The sequence below is a fragment of the Rhinichthys klamathensis genome, unplaced genomic scaffold (genome assembly GCF_029890125.1).
Source record: "Rhinichthys klamathensis goyatoka isolate OS25496 unplaced genomic scaffold, OSU_Roscu_1.1 h1tg000781l_1, whole genome shotgun sequence".
Lineage (NCBI taxonomy): Eukaryota > Metazoa > Chordata > Actinopteri > Cypriniformes > Leuciscidae > Rhinichthys > Rhinichthys klamathensis.
Window position 1 is genome coordinate 589,329 of NW_026607178.1, and position 21,576 is coordinate 610,904.

Sequence of the window (21,576 nt, forward strand, 5' to 3'; positions counted from 1 at the left end):
AACTGACACTGTGTTTTCGCTCTTTTACAGATCTGTGGTTGCGCGCAGAGACGCGTGTTTTGCACGCTCCCGAGTAGACAGCGGATAGCACTGGAATGATATTCATGGGCGGTGGACGTAGAAAATGACCTTTTGTGATAACGACGAGGGGTTGGATTTTTCGTGCTCATCACTAGACTCAATCACGTTATATTGCACTCTATTTATGTTGATTTAAGAAGTATCCGTCGCTCGCGCTGTTTGGATTTTCTTTCCAGAATGGACCGCGTCAAGAGTTCCATGCAGCAAGTCCCCAACCCGATTCCTAAAGTGCTCAGCCGTCGCACTGGTGGTGCCAACAGTTTGGAAGCTGAAAAGGAAAACTTCGAGCGTAGTCAGGTAAGGAACTGTGGGCAAGTTTTTTCTTCTTAATGCAGCCAATGCATCGCCAACGAGCTCTTCGTATTGCAACCCATTTTTTACATTCATTCCTTAAAAAATGACTAGTATGTTTTTTTTTAATTACTAGTATTCCGATAGGCTAATGTCTAGTAACTATTCCAATACTTATTAGATTCTAGTACTTGCTACCAGTAGTAAAGCTATCTATTTTAGAATGTTAACAGTAACATTTCTTATCTCAGTAGTTACATGTGTGTTTGCTGGTCAGAACTTTATAGTTAAATTAAAGTCTTACTTGTAAGATTTGAAATTTTAACAAACTATTTATAAATAATAGAATATACTCTTATAGTATATTTCTACAAGTAGTAGAAACTGAAATTGATGTTACCAGCAACAAATGGAATTCAAACTATTCTAATGTGAATAATTGAAATCCCACTCAAAGATCTTGACTGAATTAAGACAAAAAATAGCAATTTGTTATGAGAAATAATTGAATATTGACTTGTATAGGATGATTATGATCTAGTGACTACTTAAATATAGATACTTGTCAATATTGATTTTTCAAAGTTGTAAGTAAAGCAAAGATTATTTGGGGTATGGTTATGGCTATTTCACTTTTAATTCAGTGTATTACTTGCCATCTCTTTGTAATTATTTGTGAAATTTACTAGTAATTTCTGAGTGAAATTTGTCTTAAAGTAAATCCCACACAATTTTTTTCAGTGTAATGATTTGAAAAAGGTCACTATTGGATTAATAGTAATAATTAAAAGTAGTAGTAACTAGGGATGCACCTTGCATCGATATGAAAATTCTGGCCAATACCGATAACTGATAATTCTTTATATTTGAAAGCTGATAACCGATATATTGGCCGAAAAATCTAAATCCATTTTTTTATATACATTTTGAGAGCTATCATTTTGATTCATCATTAAATCAAGCTAACCTCCATTCTTTATAAGAGATCACTGTCTGATATGATGTTGAAATGTGAAGCTATTGGAAGTGTTTTTTTGCTTTGAGTTCAAAGAACTTTACCCCATAGTGTTTACTTGTCAGGGTACACAATTTTTGATGCCTGAAGCTGAGTGTTTGTCGAGATCATAAAATGAGTATTTAATTGTGGACATGCAAACTGTCATGTTTACAGAACGATAATTGATGGCCTTTTAAATTCAGCTTTCAGTTCAGTGAACCTTTGCCCATATCACACCTTCATTTTATCAGTTCACATTCTAGATTCATTGATTTAGGACAGGAACAAAGTTCTACCTGGTACTCCTTCACTATAGGTTAATATAGGTAGTGGTTTGCAAAGTGACATTAAGAATTCATTTACATGCACACTTTTTTCATCAACTGATATTAATGCGCATTATAAGATGTTTAACTTATTATTAGTATGAGACTGTATCAAAAGCAAAGAGATCCTCTGTGACTGAGTCTTTGTGTTTCCAAACGGTTGCCCATGTATTGAGCAGATGTAAAAGCTTTTAGTGGCTCAAAGATGCAGCACTAAAACCAGGGGGCTGAGTTTGATGGTCATGCATTTTGGTTCTTGCCATTAGCCTATAGTGTATTTCGATGGTTCTTCAGTCTTGTAGAGAAAAATAAACAATATCTTGTTTATCGTGACCTTTTTTAAAGTGCACATTGAATTATGCAGTCAGTGTCTGGGTGCTCGAGCCTGAAAGTGTGTTGTGAAGTATGGAGAAATGCATTCTCATTGTTCGTGCACTCTTCTCACTTCTCTGGGGGTCTTTGCCCTCCCCATCCAGAGACAGCCATCACGAAAAGTAGGTCACTTGAATGAAGCTGCAGCCGACTGCCCTACTGGTGGGTTTCAGAGTGTTTGAAAACAGCATGACCTCGTTCTTGCAGAGATTTCTTGAGACAGAGTTTGTGGAGGCAACTAAAATTTGCTTAATTTCTGGTTTCATAAGAATGTCCGCAATATGCGGCATAATGTTTGATTCAAGTGTGCATAGTTCAGTCCTCCTGTTTACAACTAGGACAGTGACATGGATTAGTGAGACTCATGTGACGCATGCGCTCTTGAACTCCTTTAGGACGCTCTCGGGGTCAGACTCAGAAACGTGAGTTCAGTTGTTCATTTCCTGATTTTAGAATTGATTTCATCAATTTGATTTGAAGCTTAAAGTCCCCCTGCAGTCAATCATTTTATCCCTGAAAACTCATCTTTGAAAATCAACTTAAACATATATATAAAAAAATGTCTTCAGTGAAATTAATTTCTTCATGCCTTAAAGCTGCAGTCCGTAAATTTTTTTTTGTGATATTCAGAAATTAAATGTAAAGTAATTGATATGATTAGCCTTTGGCTTGAGAACGTTATCAATGTTAAATAATGTGTTGCTGATGTTACACAAACCATCTTCCCATTCCACAAACCTAAAAATCAGTATCATTAGAAATATTATAGGATATTTATAGGAAAAGCACTGCCCCACACATTGACGGGATTGGTTATAAGTTTGTGAAGGCAGGTTTCAAACCATGTTTTTTAGACTGTCTTTGGTACACTGCCGTTATAAGAAGAAAATACTCAGCAATGGTGTTGACTGATGAATTTGCACATGGTTTGTCTTAAAGCCACACAGACAAACAACATGAAAAACTTGATTTTCACCAAAGGGGTTCTTTAACTATAAAGCCTAAAATGAATTTTCATATCTAAAAATAATACTTCAAACAGCACAAACTGATCAGGTCTCATTGGGAAATGCTATTGTGAGCAGTCCTTATCAGCTAGTTTGCCTGGAGGAAGTCTGATCCCATAATATCCCATCTCTTTTCTGCTCTTGGAACACTATGTTTAGATTAATGAGCCTTCTGTGGTTTGAGTTCAGCCTGTTTTAAATGAGAGGATGTTAGTGTGGTTCTCTGTAATGACATGAGCATGGCTTGCCTTGTGGCTGGGTGTTAGAAGACTAGGGTCTACTTAACTTTAGGTTTATATGGAGGAAATATAAGCAGGGAACCTTTGTTGTGGTCAGAGTCTAGCAGAGGGACATCCGGCCAGCCTCGGAGTCGGAATCTACGCAGATGAAATAACATGTTAAGCGAGTGTTGCCAAAATAAGTCATCTGCAAATCATATATAGTAAACATCCTGCAGAACATTTTGTATCAGGCAAAGTTCAAGATAGTCAATATTAAAGTAAAGTAATTTACTTTTCGTTTACCTGTGCACGTTTTTTACAAATAGAATCGTTAATAAAAATAAGGGGTGTATTGGCACTCAAAAATGACGGTTTGGTACAGCAAGGGGGAAAACTGATTTGGTTTTGAATAAAAAAAAAAGGAGTGTTTTACTCCATACACAGAGAAGATACACATGTGCAGTGGTAGACGTGTGTACCAAACCAATACCTATTACCAACCCTGTACCAAAAGTTTTGGTATGATGTGTACTAATGTGGACATGTAAAGGAACTACTTTAGCCGTGCGTTTGTCTTAGAACGTTCATCAACCATTTAGATTCAAGCATTCAACTGCCCCGTAGTATAATACCAATTTGCTTTTCATATGAAACTGGTGCTTTTCCATTACCAGTACCAGCTCGACTCGACTCGACTCACTTAGACCAAAAGACAAATGTTTTAGCAAACTTGCATTCAGATTTGCTTAAATTCTTTTATGTAACACCTACTTTTTTTATGTTTTCTGTCAAAATTAAAGCTTGGTGGATTAACATTTCAAGACAACCATAGATATTACTGTAGAAATTTTACAGTTGTACACTTGTACTGTCTGTAAAATTAAATTATTAAATTTTTCTTAGCGCTGCCGCCTAATAGTCAACTAAACGTTAGTTGGGGAAAAGAGGGTTGGCCGTCCAAAGTTTAATTGGTCGGTTAGTCTCAGAAAAAAAAACTGGACAGGAAGTGGTGATGTCACGCAGTCTGTGATGGACTGATCATTAAAGGAGAACTCCGGTCAATTTTAACATTGAGCTCATTTTTTTGTACATTTAGAGTGCTGTCAGTACAGACAAAAACGACAAAAATTCGGTGTTGCCTACACCGTGTTATCCTCTTTTTAAAATGGTTAGGGTTAGGGTTATGGCGCGATTGTCGCGCGAACTCGACAATTGACTACTGTGGACTTCGAACGAAAACAGGAAGTAAATACAGGTATGTGAGCTGGCTGAATTAACATCATTTTTATTAATATCTTTCACATCTACTGCAGTCAGATTGACCGTGGTCACTCTTAATAACACCACTCACATGGCTGTGCACTTGTAATGATAAATCAAGGATGTTAAGAGGCTAAAAGCAGGTTTAGAACTTGCCCCATTGAAGTCAACAGGGTGCGAATTTTAAAAAGAGGATAACATGGTGTAGGCAACACCGATTTTTGTCGTTTTTGTCTGTACTGACAGCACTCCAAATGTACAAAAAAATTAGCTCAATGTTAAAATTGACCGGACTTCTCCTTTAAGTTGGCTGGTCCATTTGGTAATTATGTCAGTCAGTCAGGTTATTATGTCAAATTATTTCAAATCCAAACGTAGATAAATGTGTTCTAGTATTAGGTGGATATCCAAGTATTTGTGCGGAGTGTGGAAGCTAAATTAGACCGGCTCATCCACAATACTGTGGAGATGATGAATCAGCGTCGCTAATTTCCTCTTTGCAGACAACACTGACTCAGAAAATACTAGTTTATTTATAAATGATTAAAATGTTGTGTCACTGCGGCAAGCTTTAGATTTAAAGGCTCAAATATTATGATTATGGTCCTCTCTAGAACAACGTTGGCAATGTTATGCATAATATCTAATGACCTAAAACTCAATCCATTTTCTGATGCCCCCTCCCCAGTATATATTTAAGTAATTAAATAATATCATAAATGTGATTTAATGGCTTAAATAAACAAGTACCAGTTGACTAGGAAAATCTTTGGTTGGTTTTCTTCCCTAAATTCTCAATCTATCTGTGATATTTTAGGGTGTTTTCACACTTGTAATTCGGTTCTTTAAGTGCAGACCAAAAAAGAAAATGATACATTTAGTCTTGGTTCATTAAGAGTTCAGACTGTCATTTTTAAGACCAAACATAAAGATACAAAAAAACAAATAAACAAAAAAACATTTATGACTTATATTTTGGGACAGAACTTACTAAACGTCCAAAACAATGCTGTGTGCGCGGACGCACTTTAAAAATGTGTAAAAGGAGTCAAAACAGCGGCAGGAATTCTTCCGTTGGTTGCACACAACAAAGATCTGCTGCAAGGAGACGGCATTTTTAACACCTATTCCAAACTGTAATGGGCAATGTAGTTCCTATGACGAAAAACCAAGTTTGGTCGAGCATTCTGTCCTTTTAAGGGTTGGTTCTTGTGACATCACATCCTGTTTTTGGTTCGTTTAGATATCTTTGGTCCGTGTTGCGTTCATATTTCATTTTCGAACCGCACCCAAGTTCGTTTGGAAGCGGACCGAGACCCACATTTTCAGCTCTCTCGGCCTGCTTGTTTGGTGCGCACCAGGGTTCGGAGGGCAGCGTTCACACTCATTCAAATGAACCGCACTAACAGAGCAATCGCACCAGAGATCGTTTTAATCAAACCACACCTGCCAAATGTGAACGTACCGTTTTTTTTGTTGTCACTTTAATGCAAATTTAGGCAATTCTGTTTCTATTATTCCAATTTCTTCTCCTCCTTTAAAGCAGTTAAGTGCATGACCCTGCATCTCTTGTGCTTGTGTTCCTTCCTGTGTTGGTACCGTGCCCGTGGAGGAATTCTCGGGAGGAGCCTAATCTTGCCCCACTCTGTTTTTCCAGGACTCACCCACACGGAGCCAGACAGTCGTAATCTTGCCTCCCTTTAAGCAGCCAGTCTCTACTTTCAGCGTGTCACTTCCTCCATCTACAGTAGTTGCAATATCCTTGTACTATCTTTCTTTTTCTGATTTAAGTATTTACCTATTTCTCAGCTTAAAAAAGTTTAAAGTAAGTTTTCACACTCTTTCAATCTCATATGTTGACATTTACTCTAGCTCCTCCTGCGGTGTAGAGGGTGAGGAGGGTTTGTTGGGGTCATCGACAGCAGGAGGGCATGTATGAAAGCCCTGAGACAGCAGAACACGCGGGCCCTGGCCTGTGGCCTCCGTTCGCTCGCTGTGGATTAAAAATCCTATGCAGTTTGGCGGGCGGCCAGATGCCTATGCCAGAAACAGTGTTCGGGTCATACTGCTGTCAAACAGACTAGAGTTCTCAACGGGCCTGAAAATTACAACCCGACCCGACCCGGCCCGTGGCTTTTAAAGCCCGGACCCGATGTAACCCGACACATCAACATGAAATATCTGCCCGAACCCGACCCGCGGCCCGACGCCACCCTTTTGATCTGTGAGTGATGTAGAATAGAATGACTGCTGCGCTTGACGCAGAGAGAGAGAGAGAGAGCCCCGGCCGCGCGCGCGCGCGCACTCTCACGTCTCACACATTCCGCCCATCCAGCTGACATAAACCACATTTCAATAAACGAAAAAAAACTATCCAGTGATTAAATGTTTTCTGTATTGACGCAAATCTTGTGCGATGTCCTAAACTACCGAGATAATCACACAACGTGTCGCGCCGCCCCTGAGCAACGGTGATTTCACCTGCAGCAAGATTACTTTTCCATGGTTCGAATTACGTGGGAGCCAGTGGGAGCTGAGCTCCCATAGAGAGAGTATGAGCTCCCATGAAAGCAGTAAAATCCTACACCTGTGGGGGCTCTAAAAATCATCAGCACCATCATTTTAAATTACAAATAAAGCACTTTTTCCTTCAATAATCGAGGCATATTTGTTAACCCTTTCGCACGTACGTTCACAGCGGTGTGATTAGAACAGTCAGTGCATCACGTGATCAACTGCTAAATTCAAAAGTGCTTTCGCGCGTTGGCTGGCGCTGAGCCAGATGCGCTCAATAATACACAATATATCACAACTATTCAGTGTTTTCAACCACATAATGTTTATTTTAGGTTTCAGACATTTAAATACACAAAAGTAGCTACTAGCAAAAAAATGATTTGGAGGGACGCTAGGTAGGCCCCCACCAATATTTTAGCGAACTCCTTTCAGGGTTTTCCTGCATGGAATTACGAGGCAGCCGCCTCGATCCGGCTCTCAACAACACTCGGCCTGTGGCCATTCTCAAACCGTATAGTTTGCCGATAGTGCTGGGCGAGACAAAAAAAAAAAAAAAAAAATAGCCTACATTCAAATTAATCGAGGATGGATGAAAGATAAATCATTATAATGTGTTGATTTTAATAAAGACACGGAACTCTTATCATGGTAAAACGCAATGAGCGTCACTCTTTTACTTTCGTTTTCAACAACGTAATTCTCTTTAGAGAAAATCAATCAAGGAAAACATGTCAGGGCATTTACTACAGTTGTAATTTTTCAATGTAAATTATTTAATTTGATTGGTAACAGCCTACTGTCTTATTATTCTGATTTAATGTATTGATCAAATTAAGGAATATTTTAAAAGAAAGATGGAGCATGGGCTACATAAAATTAGAGGGAAAAATGCCCTATTTTAAAGGTAAAAAAATTATTCTGATAAGAGTGTTTGCCAACAGTGATCTAATGAAACATTGACAATTTAACTCTGAAGGGAGTAAAGCCTCTGTTAAGGATATTAAGGAAATGTAATTTTGGCCAAAGAATAACTTTTAATTTAAATAAATGTTAATTTTAAATCAGCCTACTTCAGTGTGATAATTTACCATAATTATTATCATGGGATCAATTTGAAAAATTGTAATGATGATCAGATGCAGATCTAAATCAAAGAATATCATATGTTTGGGCGGTTGGATTATTTTTAACAGCGGATTCGGGTGACTCAAAGTGCACCAGATTAATGAATTTATCTTTAAAATGTAAAAAAATTTTCTTCCTGGGGGGGCATGCCCCCAGACCCCCCTAGAGGTAACGAACTCCACCCAAATATTCTCTACACCTATTAAGAAACGTACGTTGAACTCAAAATAATGAAGTGCCGTATTTAGCTATTTATTTATCACATACACCACGCCTGTTAATGGGTTACTTTTTTTTCTTTCTTTAAAGAGACCCCCACAAAGATGAAATCATAATTCGAACCCTGCTTTTCACCAACTCCATCTTCTTCTCCGGGCTAAAGGCGTGCACGCAGCGGCGTCAGGTCTGCCCTCGCGTCGCGATGCACGTTGCACGCAGCAGCCAGACTTTTTATTTACAGTGAACAGCAGCGATTAATAATAAATGTTTTTTTTTTCTTTCACTGTACAATTCAAAAGATTAAGCCCTAGGTCCGACCCGACCCGAGTCATTTGCAAATATTTTCGACCCGAACCCGGCCCGAACCCGCGGGTCCCGTCGGGTTTGTCGGGCCGACCCGACCCGTTGAGAACTCTAAAACAGACCATTAATGCATCTAATGCAGGGAATGTGGTCATATTAGATGCTGATTGTTGATTATTATTTTAAGTCTCTACCAAATTGTGTGTACAGATACAGAACAGTTTTTTTTACATAGCCTAACTTTTAATGGAAAGTATGATGATCAAATATGATGATCCTATAATAACTCAATAGGCCACCCGTACTGATTGCTTCTGAACGTTATCAAGGAGGAGCAGTGGAAATCCTGGAGCTGTGCTGGTGTTGTTAATCCACCCCCTAATTTATTTATTTATTATAAAAAATGTTTTTCCTTCTTTCTTTTACAAGCAAACCCTGGTCAACCTTGCAATAAATAAATAATCACAAACAAAAATATGATGATCCTCTTATGGTGGAACCTCTTACTAAAGTTTAAAGACAAATATATATATTTTCTTGTATTCAGACTTATTTACAGTAAACAGATACGATAAAGTATAAAATATATGAAAATATACATGCACATATTTGTGCTGTCAAATCGATTAATCACGGTTAATGGCATTAACATAAAAGTTTATTTACATAATATATAGTATATGTGTGTATATTATTACATTTATATATATCATATGTCTGTATGTACACACACACACATGTATGTATGTATATTAGTATATACACACATATATTATGTAAACACAAACTCTTATGCAATTTGACAGCACTAATATATATATATATACACTCACCGGCCACTTTATTAGGTACCCCATGCTAGTAACGGGTTGGACCCCCTTTTGCCTTCAGAACTGCCTCAATTCTTCGTGGCATAGATTCAACAAGGTGCTGGAAGCATTCCTCAGGGAGTTTGGTCCATATTGACATGATGGCATCACACAGTTGCCGCAGATTTGTCGGCTGCACATCCATGATGCGAATCTCCCGTTCCACCACATCCCAAAGATGCTCTATTGGGTTGAGATCTGGTGACTGTGGAGGCCATTTTAGTACAGTGAACTCATTGTCATGTTCAAGAAACCAATTTGAAATGATTAGAGCTTTGTGACATGGTGGAAGTAGCCATCAGAGGATGGGTACATGGTGGCCATAAAGGGATGGACATGGTCAGAAACAATGCTCAGGTAGGCCGTGGCATTTAAACGATGCCCAATTGGCACTAAGGGGCCTAAAGTGTGCCAGGAAAACATCCCCCACACCATTACACCACCACCACCAGCCTGCACAGTGGTAACAAGGCATGATGGTTCCATGTTCTCATTCTGTTTACGCCAAATTCTGACTCTAACATCTGAATGTCTCAACAGAAATCGAGACTCATCAGACCAGGCAACATTTTTCCAGTCTTCAACTGTTCAATTTTGGTGAGCTCTTGCAAATTGTAGCCTCTTTTTCCTATTTGTAGTGGAGATGAGTGGTACCCGGTGGAGTCTTCTGCTGTTGTAGCCCATCCGCCTCAAGGTTGTGCGTGTTGTGGCTTCACAAATGCTTTGCTGCATACCTCGGTTGTAACGAGTGGTTATTTCAGTCACTGTTGCCCTTCTATCAGCTCGAACCAGTCTGGCCATTCTCCTCTGACCTCTGGCATCAACAAGGCATTTCCGCCCACAGAACTGCCGCTCACTGGATGTTTTTTCTTTTTCGGACCATTCTCTGTAAACCCTAGAGATGGTTGTGCGTGAAAATCCCAGTAGATTAGCAGTTTCTGAAATACTCAGACCAGCCCTTCTGGCACCAACAATCATGCCACGTTCAAAGTCACTCAAATCAACTTTCTTCCCCATACTGATGCTCGGTTTGAACTGCAGGAGATTGTCTTGACCATGTCTACATGCCTAAATGCACTGAGTTGCCACCATGTGATTGGCTGCTTAGAAATTAAGTGTTAACGAGCAGTTGGACAGGTGTACCTAATAAAGTGGCCGGTGAGTGTATATATATTCTTGTTCATATTCTTGTTGACCCTGGTTTCATAAAGTTATGAAAAACCCTTTTATTTTTCCAGTTATGGAAATTAAGATCTTTTAAAGTAATTGAAATTTCTATAAAAATATACATTTTTAATTGCTATTGTTGTCTATAAAATAATTCAGCAGCTAGAAATTGCATTTTATGAAGTCTTTGAGAAGTCATGAAAATTCCTTGGTCTAAAGATGTGGGAATCCTGTGGGTAGTAGCAAAGGTCACATTTACACAGTGATGGCGGATACAGTGCACACAGATCCACTGTAAGTTAACGTTATCATATTTTTATTCATTATCTAAAGTGGGCAGGAAAATTGTTTGTCGTTTACCAAGGAGTGTTAGCGGTTTTTCAGGCTTGTGGTCAGTGCGAGATGGACAGACATAGACAGTGTGTGGGCAGTGACTCATTGGCAGTCACACTACACTGTTGTAGCGTCTCTCTGGCTTGAATATGCTTGACCAATAAGGCACAGCAGTGTAAACTGTCCCGATGGGCCTACCACACGGTACCAGGAAGTGATTGCCATTTAAAGAGCATGCTTTGTTTGGACCCCCCCTCCCCATTTTTCCTCCATGAGTGATTTGGGTAAACATTGACTGGTATCATGTCCAGATCAACTGATCTTGTACCTTTTTTGGATGTCTCTCTAAACAATTGCTTTTGTTGCAATAGATTTTATATTGGGGATTTATGCAAGTTAGAGAACAGAAACTCTGAGAATATAATAGATATATAATGTTCTAGCATATTATATGGATATACACAACCGTTGTATATCCACAAATGTTGTATATCTCAAAAGTTTGGGGTTGGTAAGATTTTTTTAAAAGAAATGTCTTATGCCAAGGCGGCATTTATATACAGTAACATATCGTAAAATATTATTACAATTATGTATTTTAAAATGTCATTTTAATTTATTCCTGTGATGGCAAAGCTGATTGAAAATGCAGCTTTGCCATCACATGAATAAATTACACTTTAAAATACATAAAATGAGAATTAAGTTGTAATGCTATTTTACAATTGCTACTCGCATGAGCCTTCAGAAATCATTCTTGGTGTAGAAACATTTTGTGATACATTTTTTTTCCCAGGATTCTTTGTTGAATAGATGGCCTACAAGAACAGCATTTAATTACTGTCTTTACTGTCACTTTAATCAATTAAATGTGTCCTTATACATAAAGGTATTCATTTCTTTAAAAAAAGACTTACGGACCCTTTTGAACAGTATTCTAATATACATCTGATTGTGCTCTTATGGGTTTTTTATTTTATTTCAATTATTTTATAATGTTTGACATGGTTTTTATATATGCTAAATTATATTTATTTCAGTTGAATTGGGCCATGGGAACATTAGGTCATCTTCAATTAAATGCATATCATTTAGCAAACAGAATTTACACAAGTTCTGTGGTAAAAAGACTATTTTTGCTTGTCATTTATAAAGTATCACTTAATTACCTGAAATCCATCCTGAAATCTCAAACAGACTTTTAATCTCAAGTTGTGTTCACCGGATGTCATGTAAAAGATTGACAAATTTCTGCTTAAAGGCAAATGCAAGTAAAAAAACATTTTTATGAAGTAAGCTCACTTCAGGAGGGAGCTTGTTTAGTAAGATTTTTACCAGAAAGGGTTTTAGAATTTTTAACTTTATAATATTAATTGTTGTGTTTTTTCTGTTTGCTTGGTTTTTATTTGTAGCTACTAATTTGTAATTTATTTAATTTTTTGTAGCTACTAATTTGTAATTTATTTAATTTTTTATTTGTTTATTTTATTTATGTAACTCTTGTATGTAATTTTTTTTTTGTATGTAATATTTTTATTTAATGCCATGTCAGCATCTGCAATGGCATTAAATAAAACTATACTACTACTACCATAAAGTATCAACAGCTAGCAAGTTTTATGTACTGACCAATTTTCTAATAAATGCCTAATGATTTATTATTTATGTTCTTACATATTTATGTTCTCACTATACTTAATTAAAACCCTTTGTGTTTAGCTCTCCTGTTTAAAGAGCACATGAATGTAAAAATGATGTATGAAGCTGCTCATTGACATGCTGCTTTACCTGAGCATCTAAAGTAACCAGATGAGGGCGCCATTCATCAACATTACACACGTCATCATGTGCAGGAGTGTTTAACTGGAATGTCATCAATCACGTCATATATCCTGCATATCGATGATAACAAACCTATATCAAATTCAACTCCCTTAGGCAAACCGTTCTAGATAATGCATCTGTAAATGTGTAGATGGCATAACGCACTATGCTTGCAGTGGGTCTTTTGCATTATTGCAGTTGAGTTTTAGTGGAGTCTAAATTCCTTCTGAAAGGAGACATTTTTTTTGTCTCGGTATGTGTAAGACCTTGCATCAGTCTTGCGATACAAACATGTCCACTTCTGTTTCTTTTTAGTGATGTAACGTTTGACAGAATTTTGCTCTCTCTCGCTCGCTCTCTCTCTGTCCTTTTGGTCCTTTTAAGTCAAAAGCTGTGGCAAATGAAATCAGTGTATGAAGAACTCCTCCTTTAGCATTACAATCTGTGTTTTGTGGTCCGTACATGTCACATAATATTTAGCCCATCGTCTAGCGTTTCCGTTTAACGTTTATGACACACGCTCTTTAGGCAGGCAGTGGCTTTTCCAGAGCGTTCTTGAGAGTCCAGCCATCTGCCAATCGGATCTTCAGCGCGCGAGGGGGAAATACGAGAACGGGAAAGAAAAGGAGAGAGAGACTGTTCGATACTGAACCGGACACATGTTGAGTTAGCGGACCGTTCCTGCTCCCTCCGCCTCCCTCAGCGGATTCGCAGTCTGCTTTTGATTCCCGAGCAGGGAAACGGTTCACCTTCCCTTCCATAACCCCGTTTGAACTATGGACTCGAATAAAATGGTAGGTGGTTGGTCGATGTTGATGTTTAGCGGGTGTTGTGCATCTACACGTTTTTGGGGGTGGGGAGGGATTCGCGCTTGCCTGTTCGCGGGGTTGTTTTGTATCGAGGATTTTATGATTTGGAGTACCAGCCCTGTGTTTGTTTACCTTTACCGTTGCGAGCGTCCACTCCTTGGACCGTTACGTTGCAGCGGTCTCGCGAAATAGTCTGCACATTTTAGCCATTTTTGGGCTCTTTAACTATTTCCCAAAACATTCCAGGATTTTAGGAAGTCACAGCGAGTGTGCTAATATGTCTTGTCCGTGAGAAATTGCGTTTAAATGGACCACTAAGTTAATGTCTGAACGTTTAGTCAACAGGAACGCACGGTCCGTTTTTATCTAACGTTACTTAAATGGAATACGTCGGTTAGTTCAACCCAAAATACTAATTCTGTCATCATTTACTTACCCTCATATGCCTGTATTACTATTTCAGATGCTAGATGCTAGATAGAATGAGTTGCCATTCACTTCGTTGTATGAAAAAATACTCAATGAATGTAAATGGTGACTGAGACTTTGAGACTACCAGCCCTTAATATTCTTCTTCCTAAGATCATCTTTTGTGTTTCGCAGAAGAAAGCAAGTCATAGAGGTTTGTTACATTGCATAAGTGATGACAGTCTTTTTTGGTGAACTGTCCTTTTAAATGTGCTGCTAATACAAACTTTGGGGTTTGAGGGTCACACAACTCGGTTGGACTTAAATGTTGGATTTTGCCTTGAGTGGCTCTTTTGATTCTTGTAGGATCTGAGACAGTATCTGTACCTTTTTTGGACACACGATTCACTGTTTTGACTTGAATCGCCGCATCCCCCTTTCTGCTTTGACTCCCAACCTGCTATCAACATTGTATGTGTGATATCTGCTTGTTCTGAAATCCCTCATGTCATGCTCTGCTTGACAATGCTATGAAAACATGTTTTTACTTGAGTGGGGTCCAGGGATCCTCACTGGAGATTTTTGTGTGTGTGTGTGTGTGTTTGTGCAGGCCACGACGAGGCTCAATCAAGCTTTATAGAAAGTCTATGATTGATGTAATTTGCAGAGAAGCAGGAGCAGTGATTGGATTTGATCTGTGTCTTCTGGGTTTACCGAGGTTTTGATGTGGCCTCAGAAGGCATCTTGTTAGCAAGCTCATAAAACACAAGGTTTCTTTCAATAGTGCTGCTGTTACAGCTCTTCAGTTTTTTTGGCCTAAACCAAAAGGACTGTGAGGCCCTTAAGAAACTCCACTTGTCCATCTCAGGTGTGTTTAGTTGGTGACAAAAAAGGACCTGAGACTTGATGCATTTCTTTTAAAAAAATAATAATTTTTTAGCAGTTTTTAGTCACCATCTTAATTTATTTTTGTAACTTCTGCATTTGGCAGATGATTTTATCCAAAGTAACTTACAATAATGTGCATACATTTGATCAGTTCATGCATTCCATGGTAACTGAACCATTGAATTTGGAATAGAAAAAAATGCAATATCTTAATTTAAAAAAATTGTGTTAATATTTTATTTTATTTTTTCATTGAAATGCAGAGAATATAAATAAATTTGATTTGAAAAATGTATATTTTCATATAATAGTGAATATATCGATATTCGCACCGTGGCCCTCAATCAAATGTGATTTTTGGATTTTGTAAAAAGCTTCTGGTTCACTGTTTCTGCAGATATAGCCTAGTCACTGTCATGTATTCGTATTTGCTGTCTCAAAGACAAGTGTTGTTGATTTATTGCATTATTGATGACGTTGCATTTAGGTTTGGGAGATATGACGATATTATCGTATATCGACGATATCTCGCAAGTATCATGACGATCATCGTCAATCGTCATCGTCATCGTCAATATCGGAAAAAAATACAAATATACTCACATATCCCCATAGTTACCATACACGTATTTATTCACATGCAATAACATGAATTAAATATTTTCTAGGGTATTTGGACAGAAATTCGAACCGTAACAGAGTTTGTTTTTTGGTCCGCATCCGAGTGTGATTGCCCAAAAGATTCGCACCAAGGGGGGAAACTAACCTGAGTTCGATTCAATCAGAACAAACAAGACAGGTGTGAATACACCCTAAGTGAGTGTTAGATGATGCATGGCAAAGGTAATCTAAATGTAAAAATAGGAGAAATGAGCAAGAATAAAATAAGATATTGCAATACCTAGGGCCAGCTTGCGCCAACGTTAACATTTTTTATTTATCTATTGCTAACTCTAACCAGTAAAAAACAACAACAAAAAACAATTTTTTTTCTCATGCAGAACGAACCAATTCGTTTTTAATCCCTGATTTTAGACAAATACATTATAGCTTGAATACACGTTTAAAAACAGCAATACACATTATAATTGAGGAAATTAATTATACTCGTCATCATGAAATGTCTACTCCGATGATAACGCCAAAAAGAAAGAGAAACATCGAACTTTATGAAAAAAATAAGCACATTGCTATGTGACATCAACATGCATTTATCATTCTTACAATCACCAAATTAAGTTCTGTTCTGTTTCAATTGTATTCAACAGCTCTAACTAACCAAAGTAAAACCTTTAACGTTTCAATCATTAAATTAAACTATCTGAATTGCAGGTAATCATTAAATAAAGTGCAGCCAAACTCTACATTGATGTGTGTTTACAGTGTATGTCGGCAGTGTTGTCTCTTGCAAGTGAAGGGGCGGATATTATATTATAACATAATCGTATATTGCGAAATATTTTAAGGCGGTTATTGAAATATTCCATATTCAATGCATTAATTGAGTATCCTTTTGCATTTGATGTAGATTTGCTTTTGTAATTAGCAGCTGTTTGGTCAGAGTAAAAATGTATTCAAATTCAATGTTTTTATTTAAGTATTTTGACAGCTGGATGACGCACTGTGTGTTAGAAAATTATACCCTCATAACTGCAGACCTGAAAATCAGTTCAACTGGTCAAGTATTGCTGCTTAAAGTCCCACTCCGATCATATTTTGAGCTATTTTTAAACATTCCCAGTGGTCTTTAAATTATGATTATGCCATTTTTAGCCAAAATCACAAAACCTGTGCCGTTTTCTGGGACTTCGCTTCAGCAGAGCGGCAGTAGCTCATTAGCAATTCGTCTCTGCGTTGTGGGCGGAGCCGTTGGCACGGAGACGACCCTCCCCCTGCCCGTTGCTGAGAGCTCTGTCTCTCCCGCTAGCTTACAACCCCAATCCCGGTGGGGCAATAGTATTATATACACGTTAATTATTATTATCCGAAGTTAATCAAAGTTATCACCGATCACCGATCATTATTTCACTCCAAGACGTCGCGTGTGGAGACGCCCAGTGGAGTTACTACGTCACAACTCCAGTCTATTTTAGCCGGCATTTTAGCGTCTGCTACTGATTCACAGCCATTTGAATGTAGAAATACTCAGAAATACAACTTTGAGCTTATTTTTCTCAAGATATGTCCTCTAACATCAGACAAATGCCACAAGAACATGTTAACACCTAGAAAAACATTATTTTCATCAGAGTGGGTCTTTAATAAAAAACTGGTTAAGGTCATATCAACTACCCCTTTACATTGGTGCAAAACTGAAGCGAGTGCAGTCAGGGTTGTTCAGTGTGATTTTTCCACTCCAGAGTCCTAACTAGGTGTGTACTGAGTGTTCCCTGCGAGAGGAAGTTTGAGTCATAAAGTAAAATTTAAAAATTGTCTTTAAAAGGGAAGAAAAAGTATTTTCGTAACGCAACACACACAGCCTTTCACTTCAGTGACCTTTAAAAGGGGTGGAGTTGTTTGCAGGAGACTGCGTTAGCTGAAAAACACTGGTGGCTAAGTGTGAGCGTCAATCACACACTCATCAACATGGCAAGAAAGGAGAAGCGTGTGTATTTTCTTATAGTGGGTGAGAGAGTTTTGGTATTTCAGGGTGTTCAGACCTGATCTTGAGAACAGAGGACCAGCTCAGGAAGTTGAGAGGTATTTTTAGTTCTTTCAACTTTTACATGACGCCTCAGAAAAAGCTGAAGAGAAACCGCAGACCAATACCTATGTCAGCAGTGCTTCTTCAAAAGATGGTGCACTTTAAACGGCCAGCCTATTCTCTGAACCCCTTCAAAGTAGGGAGATTACCCAAAATGGGAAGCTGGGAAAGTTGTTTGGGTTGGCTGCAATGCCCTTTAGAGGACTGTGGGTAGAGTCTGCATTCTTCAGTAAAGTGGATAGATATGGGAAAGTTAGGGTGATCCAAGATAAAGAAAAGACTTCAGAAGACCCCTGTGAAACTACCTCTGAAACTATAGACCATAAAGAACATGACCACAATTTGATGACCGGTCCACCCTTAGCATCCGGATTTGACTATGGGTCAATAGCTATGTTTCCATCCAGAGCTGAGAATTTAACTTTTGCACCAAATCGAAATGTCTCATAAAACATTTGCAAATAAAGCAGCGTTTTCATGTGTTCAGGAGAACAAAATTGTCATTTCCTGGGAAATTGGTGTAAAATATCTGTATTAAAAATGGAAGTTGCTGCAATAATGGAAGCAACTGTGGCTCTTTTTTCCTACTTCATAAATGACTTGCGTCTCAGAGTGCAGATGAAACTCAAGAAACGCTGTCATAAGTTTTTTTTAATGCAATATCTCAAAATTTGCATAAAAATAAGTGGAAGGAAAAAGCTAATGATGATTTTTTTTCCCTAGATCCAAGGCTCGATTTGAGGGGGGATATGATATATGATAATTAACAAACTATAAATAACTATTAATAACTCTAATCGATCAATAAGAATTAAATATTTTAACATGCTGCGGCTGCACAATCAAGCTTTTGTCATTCTTCGTGCTGTTCAAGATGGCCAAGAGATTTTTTAATTTTTTTTACAAGAACAGAATGATATTTCTTTGATTTAGTGTTTAAGGACATTCACCTGACTGACATAACAACATTAGATATATTTCTATATTCCTGATGGCAAAGCTGAATTTTCAGCATCATTACTCTAGTCTTCAGTGTCACATGATCCTCAGAAATCATTCTAATACACTGATTTGCTGCTCAAGAAACATTTCTTATAATCAATGTTGAAAAAAAGTTGTGCTGCTTAATGCTTTTGTGGAAACCGTCATGCATTTTTTGCAGGATTCTTTCTTTGATGAATAGAAAGAACAGCTTTTAATATAATAGGAGCAAGGACTTCTATTTAAAATACAAATCTTTGTAACATTTTGTAACACAAATGTGTTCTTTGGTCAATTAAAATAAAAATAAAAATTTCTTTAAAAAAAACTAAAATCCTGCTCGCACCAAACTTTTGAACAGTAGTGTTTATATAATTGTTTTTGATAATAATAAAGACGTGGACACTCGCATATATTCAAGGAGGAATGTATTAAGGAATATTTTTGATGCGCCACATGACATTTTTCTTTTTTTAATCTATTTCCTTTTTCTTTATTCTGGGCACTCATACTTGCTACTTCTTCACATTCAAGCATCCTATCACCCTCCCCCAAAATATCAAAGTTCAGCTGCACAATTTGATATATCTAGCTATCCACTAATGATTTCTCATAAGATCCCAGCATGGGTTAAAAAGGATAAAGCTCAATATGAGGAGAGCTATTTCCTTACAGTCTCCTCTCCAGGCAGATGGGTCACATGAGGACATCTGGCCTTAATATCCCTGTAGTGCATTACTCCCGTCTAAGATCCTATTGATTTGATTGATACTGTGCCTTTGGCAGTTCTGTGCAACATGTCAGAATGGTTCACAACGCAGATGTTTGCAGATCATCCGTCACATATGCTTTGCTTAACAAGCTTGTGTCAGCTCCATATAGAAATAGTGCTATAGTAATTAAGTGTCTAAATGGGTTGATATTGCTGTAGGCGAGGGATTGAATAAACTACTTGTGGCATAACAAGCTGTTAGAAGAGCTTGCTTTGAAATGCAAAAGTAGGATATTTAGTTCTCACTATGGTTACAAGAGAAGAAATAATAAAGCAGTTGCATCGTTGTGTTGGATGAAGAGACATTTCTGAATGCAAATCTGGGTGTGTATATAATTGTAAATGAGTCCACAAATTACTGTTTTTCTTCTTTCCACTTATAATGAAAAAAGAAAGTAATACAGAATGGCATGAGGATGAGTAAATTGACAATTTTATTTTTGGGTGAACTATCCTTTCGACCCCTATTGAGCCTACCGTATCGTATTTGATATGTAGATTTATAAGGCCTCTAAATAATCAACATGATCAAAATTTGAAAAATATGTACACAATCTTCTACATGCATTCTGTCGTCTGATTAAACGTCCGACTCCTTTTCAGTATAATTGTAAAAACTTCCCTCTTCAGGTCGTGGTACGTGTCATTATTCTGTAAATTTAGTATTAATATAATATCAAATACAAGTAAACACAAGTTAAAATTTTATATTGTTATTAATATTTCCATATCAAATGTTTTATGTACTACTAATGTTTAGTATTTATTAATACTAAAATAACACTTACTGCACTGAAGCAACTTAAGTCTACTTAATTATCCACACACGTTAAAATATGATCAACCCACAATAAAAACCACAGAGCTTTTGATGATAAAACTAAGCTTTTAGATATCAGATATATTATTGGGAGATACCATGGAAGCTTGTTTCTGCCAATGAATAAAGAATAAAAAAACCTTTTATCTCACAATTCTGACTTTTCTCAGAATTGGAGGAAATAAACTCAATTTCAACATTCAAGCCTTTTTTAAACATGCTGATTTAAAAGCAAGAAGATGTGAAAGAGAACTCAATTCTCTTTCACGTCGTCTTGCGCTTGAATGGAAAAAAATACACAACAAAAGTATGTCAAAATGCCTGTCTTGGCGAGTATTCATGTAAACACTGTTGGGTATGTCTGATCTTAAACAGATGAGAAAGAAAATGCATGTGTAACATATATTGGATCTGTGCGTCTGGTCTTAGTGACCTAATATTGTCCTTTTCAGCCTAATTTTCCTGCTGCTGTCTGTCATTAATGTTAATCAAACAACAAAAGACAGAGAAAATCACTCCATGATCTTGGCTGAACAACTTTTGTTGCTTTAATGAGAATTAATATATATTTAATTTAAACTATGAAGACGATGCAATGTTATTTTACATTTGATTATTCAATTTCTGTAAGGTACATGAATTCTTTTATACTAACTTAAAAAACACTGTTTGTTAAATTTGTATCTCTGTTTTGTTGTATTTATTTGAGCTGTTGGTTATAACTTCTTAGTTTATTACTGAAGACTCACTTGTCAGGCTAGTAGTTTTTGCTGTGGTATCGAAATTGGAATCAATCGAGAATTGTGAAATTTCAACAGTAGCTACAATGTTGGTGGCTTTTTTATTAGAATACAATGTTACAGGGTCAGAACAACAACAAAACTTTTTCTTTTTTATTGATTTATTTATTTGTTCAGTGAAAACTTTGGCAGGGCAAGTAGAAATTTGAACCACTGGCCCAACCAATCCCTAGCATTGAACCCTGTTACTTTATTAAGTGGTTATCACTTCATCTTATCATTCGCCTGAGCTGTGTGAGAGATGGGAGAGATGGGTCCGGGATGCCAGTAAATTCACTCGCCAGTGCCAAGAGGCCTGGGCAGCTGGCACAACTCATTCACACAGACGACAAAGTCTCAGTGTGAACAAATTAGGTCACACCTCTCCTCACACTGGCATTATGTTCTCTTAGACTCTTTAGCTGCTATGTGTATCTAGTGCTTTTATTTGAAGGATTTAATGAAAAAATGTTGACGTAATTTCTACTGATCACTTTTTTATA

The 21,576-nt window shown here is 37.4% G+C and overlaps 1 protein-coding gene across 2 annotated transcripts in view; it reads left to right on the top strand.

The window, feature by feature from the left end:
- hip1 (huntingtin interacting protein 1) overlaps window positions 1-21,576 on the top strand; it is a 49,439-nt gene continuing 27,863 nt past the window's right edge. The window contains exon 1 of one of the 2 annotated variants that reach the window (XM_056243162.1): window positions 1-378. In XM_056243162.1, the coding sequence (XP_056099137.1) occupies window positions 259-378 (120 nt within the window). In that variant the 5' untranslated portion in view covers window positions 1-258. Of the gene's footprint in view, window positions 379-13,318; window positions 13,707-21,576 lie in introns of those variants that run through there. The other variant, XM_056243163.1, reaches the window with a different exon arrangement.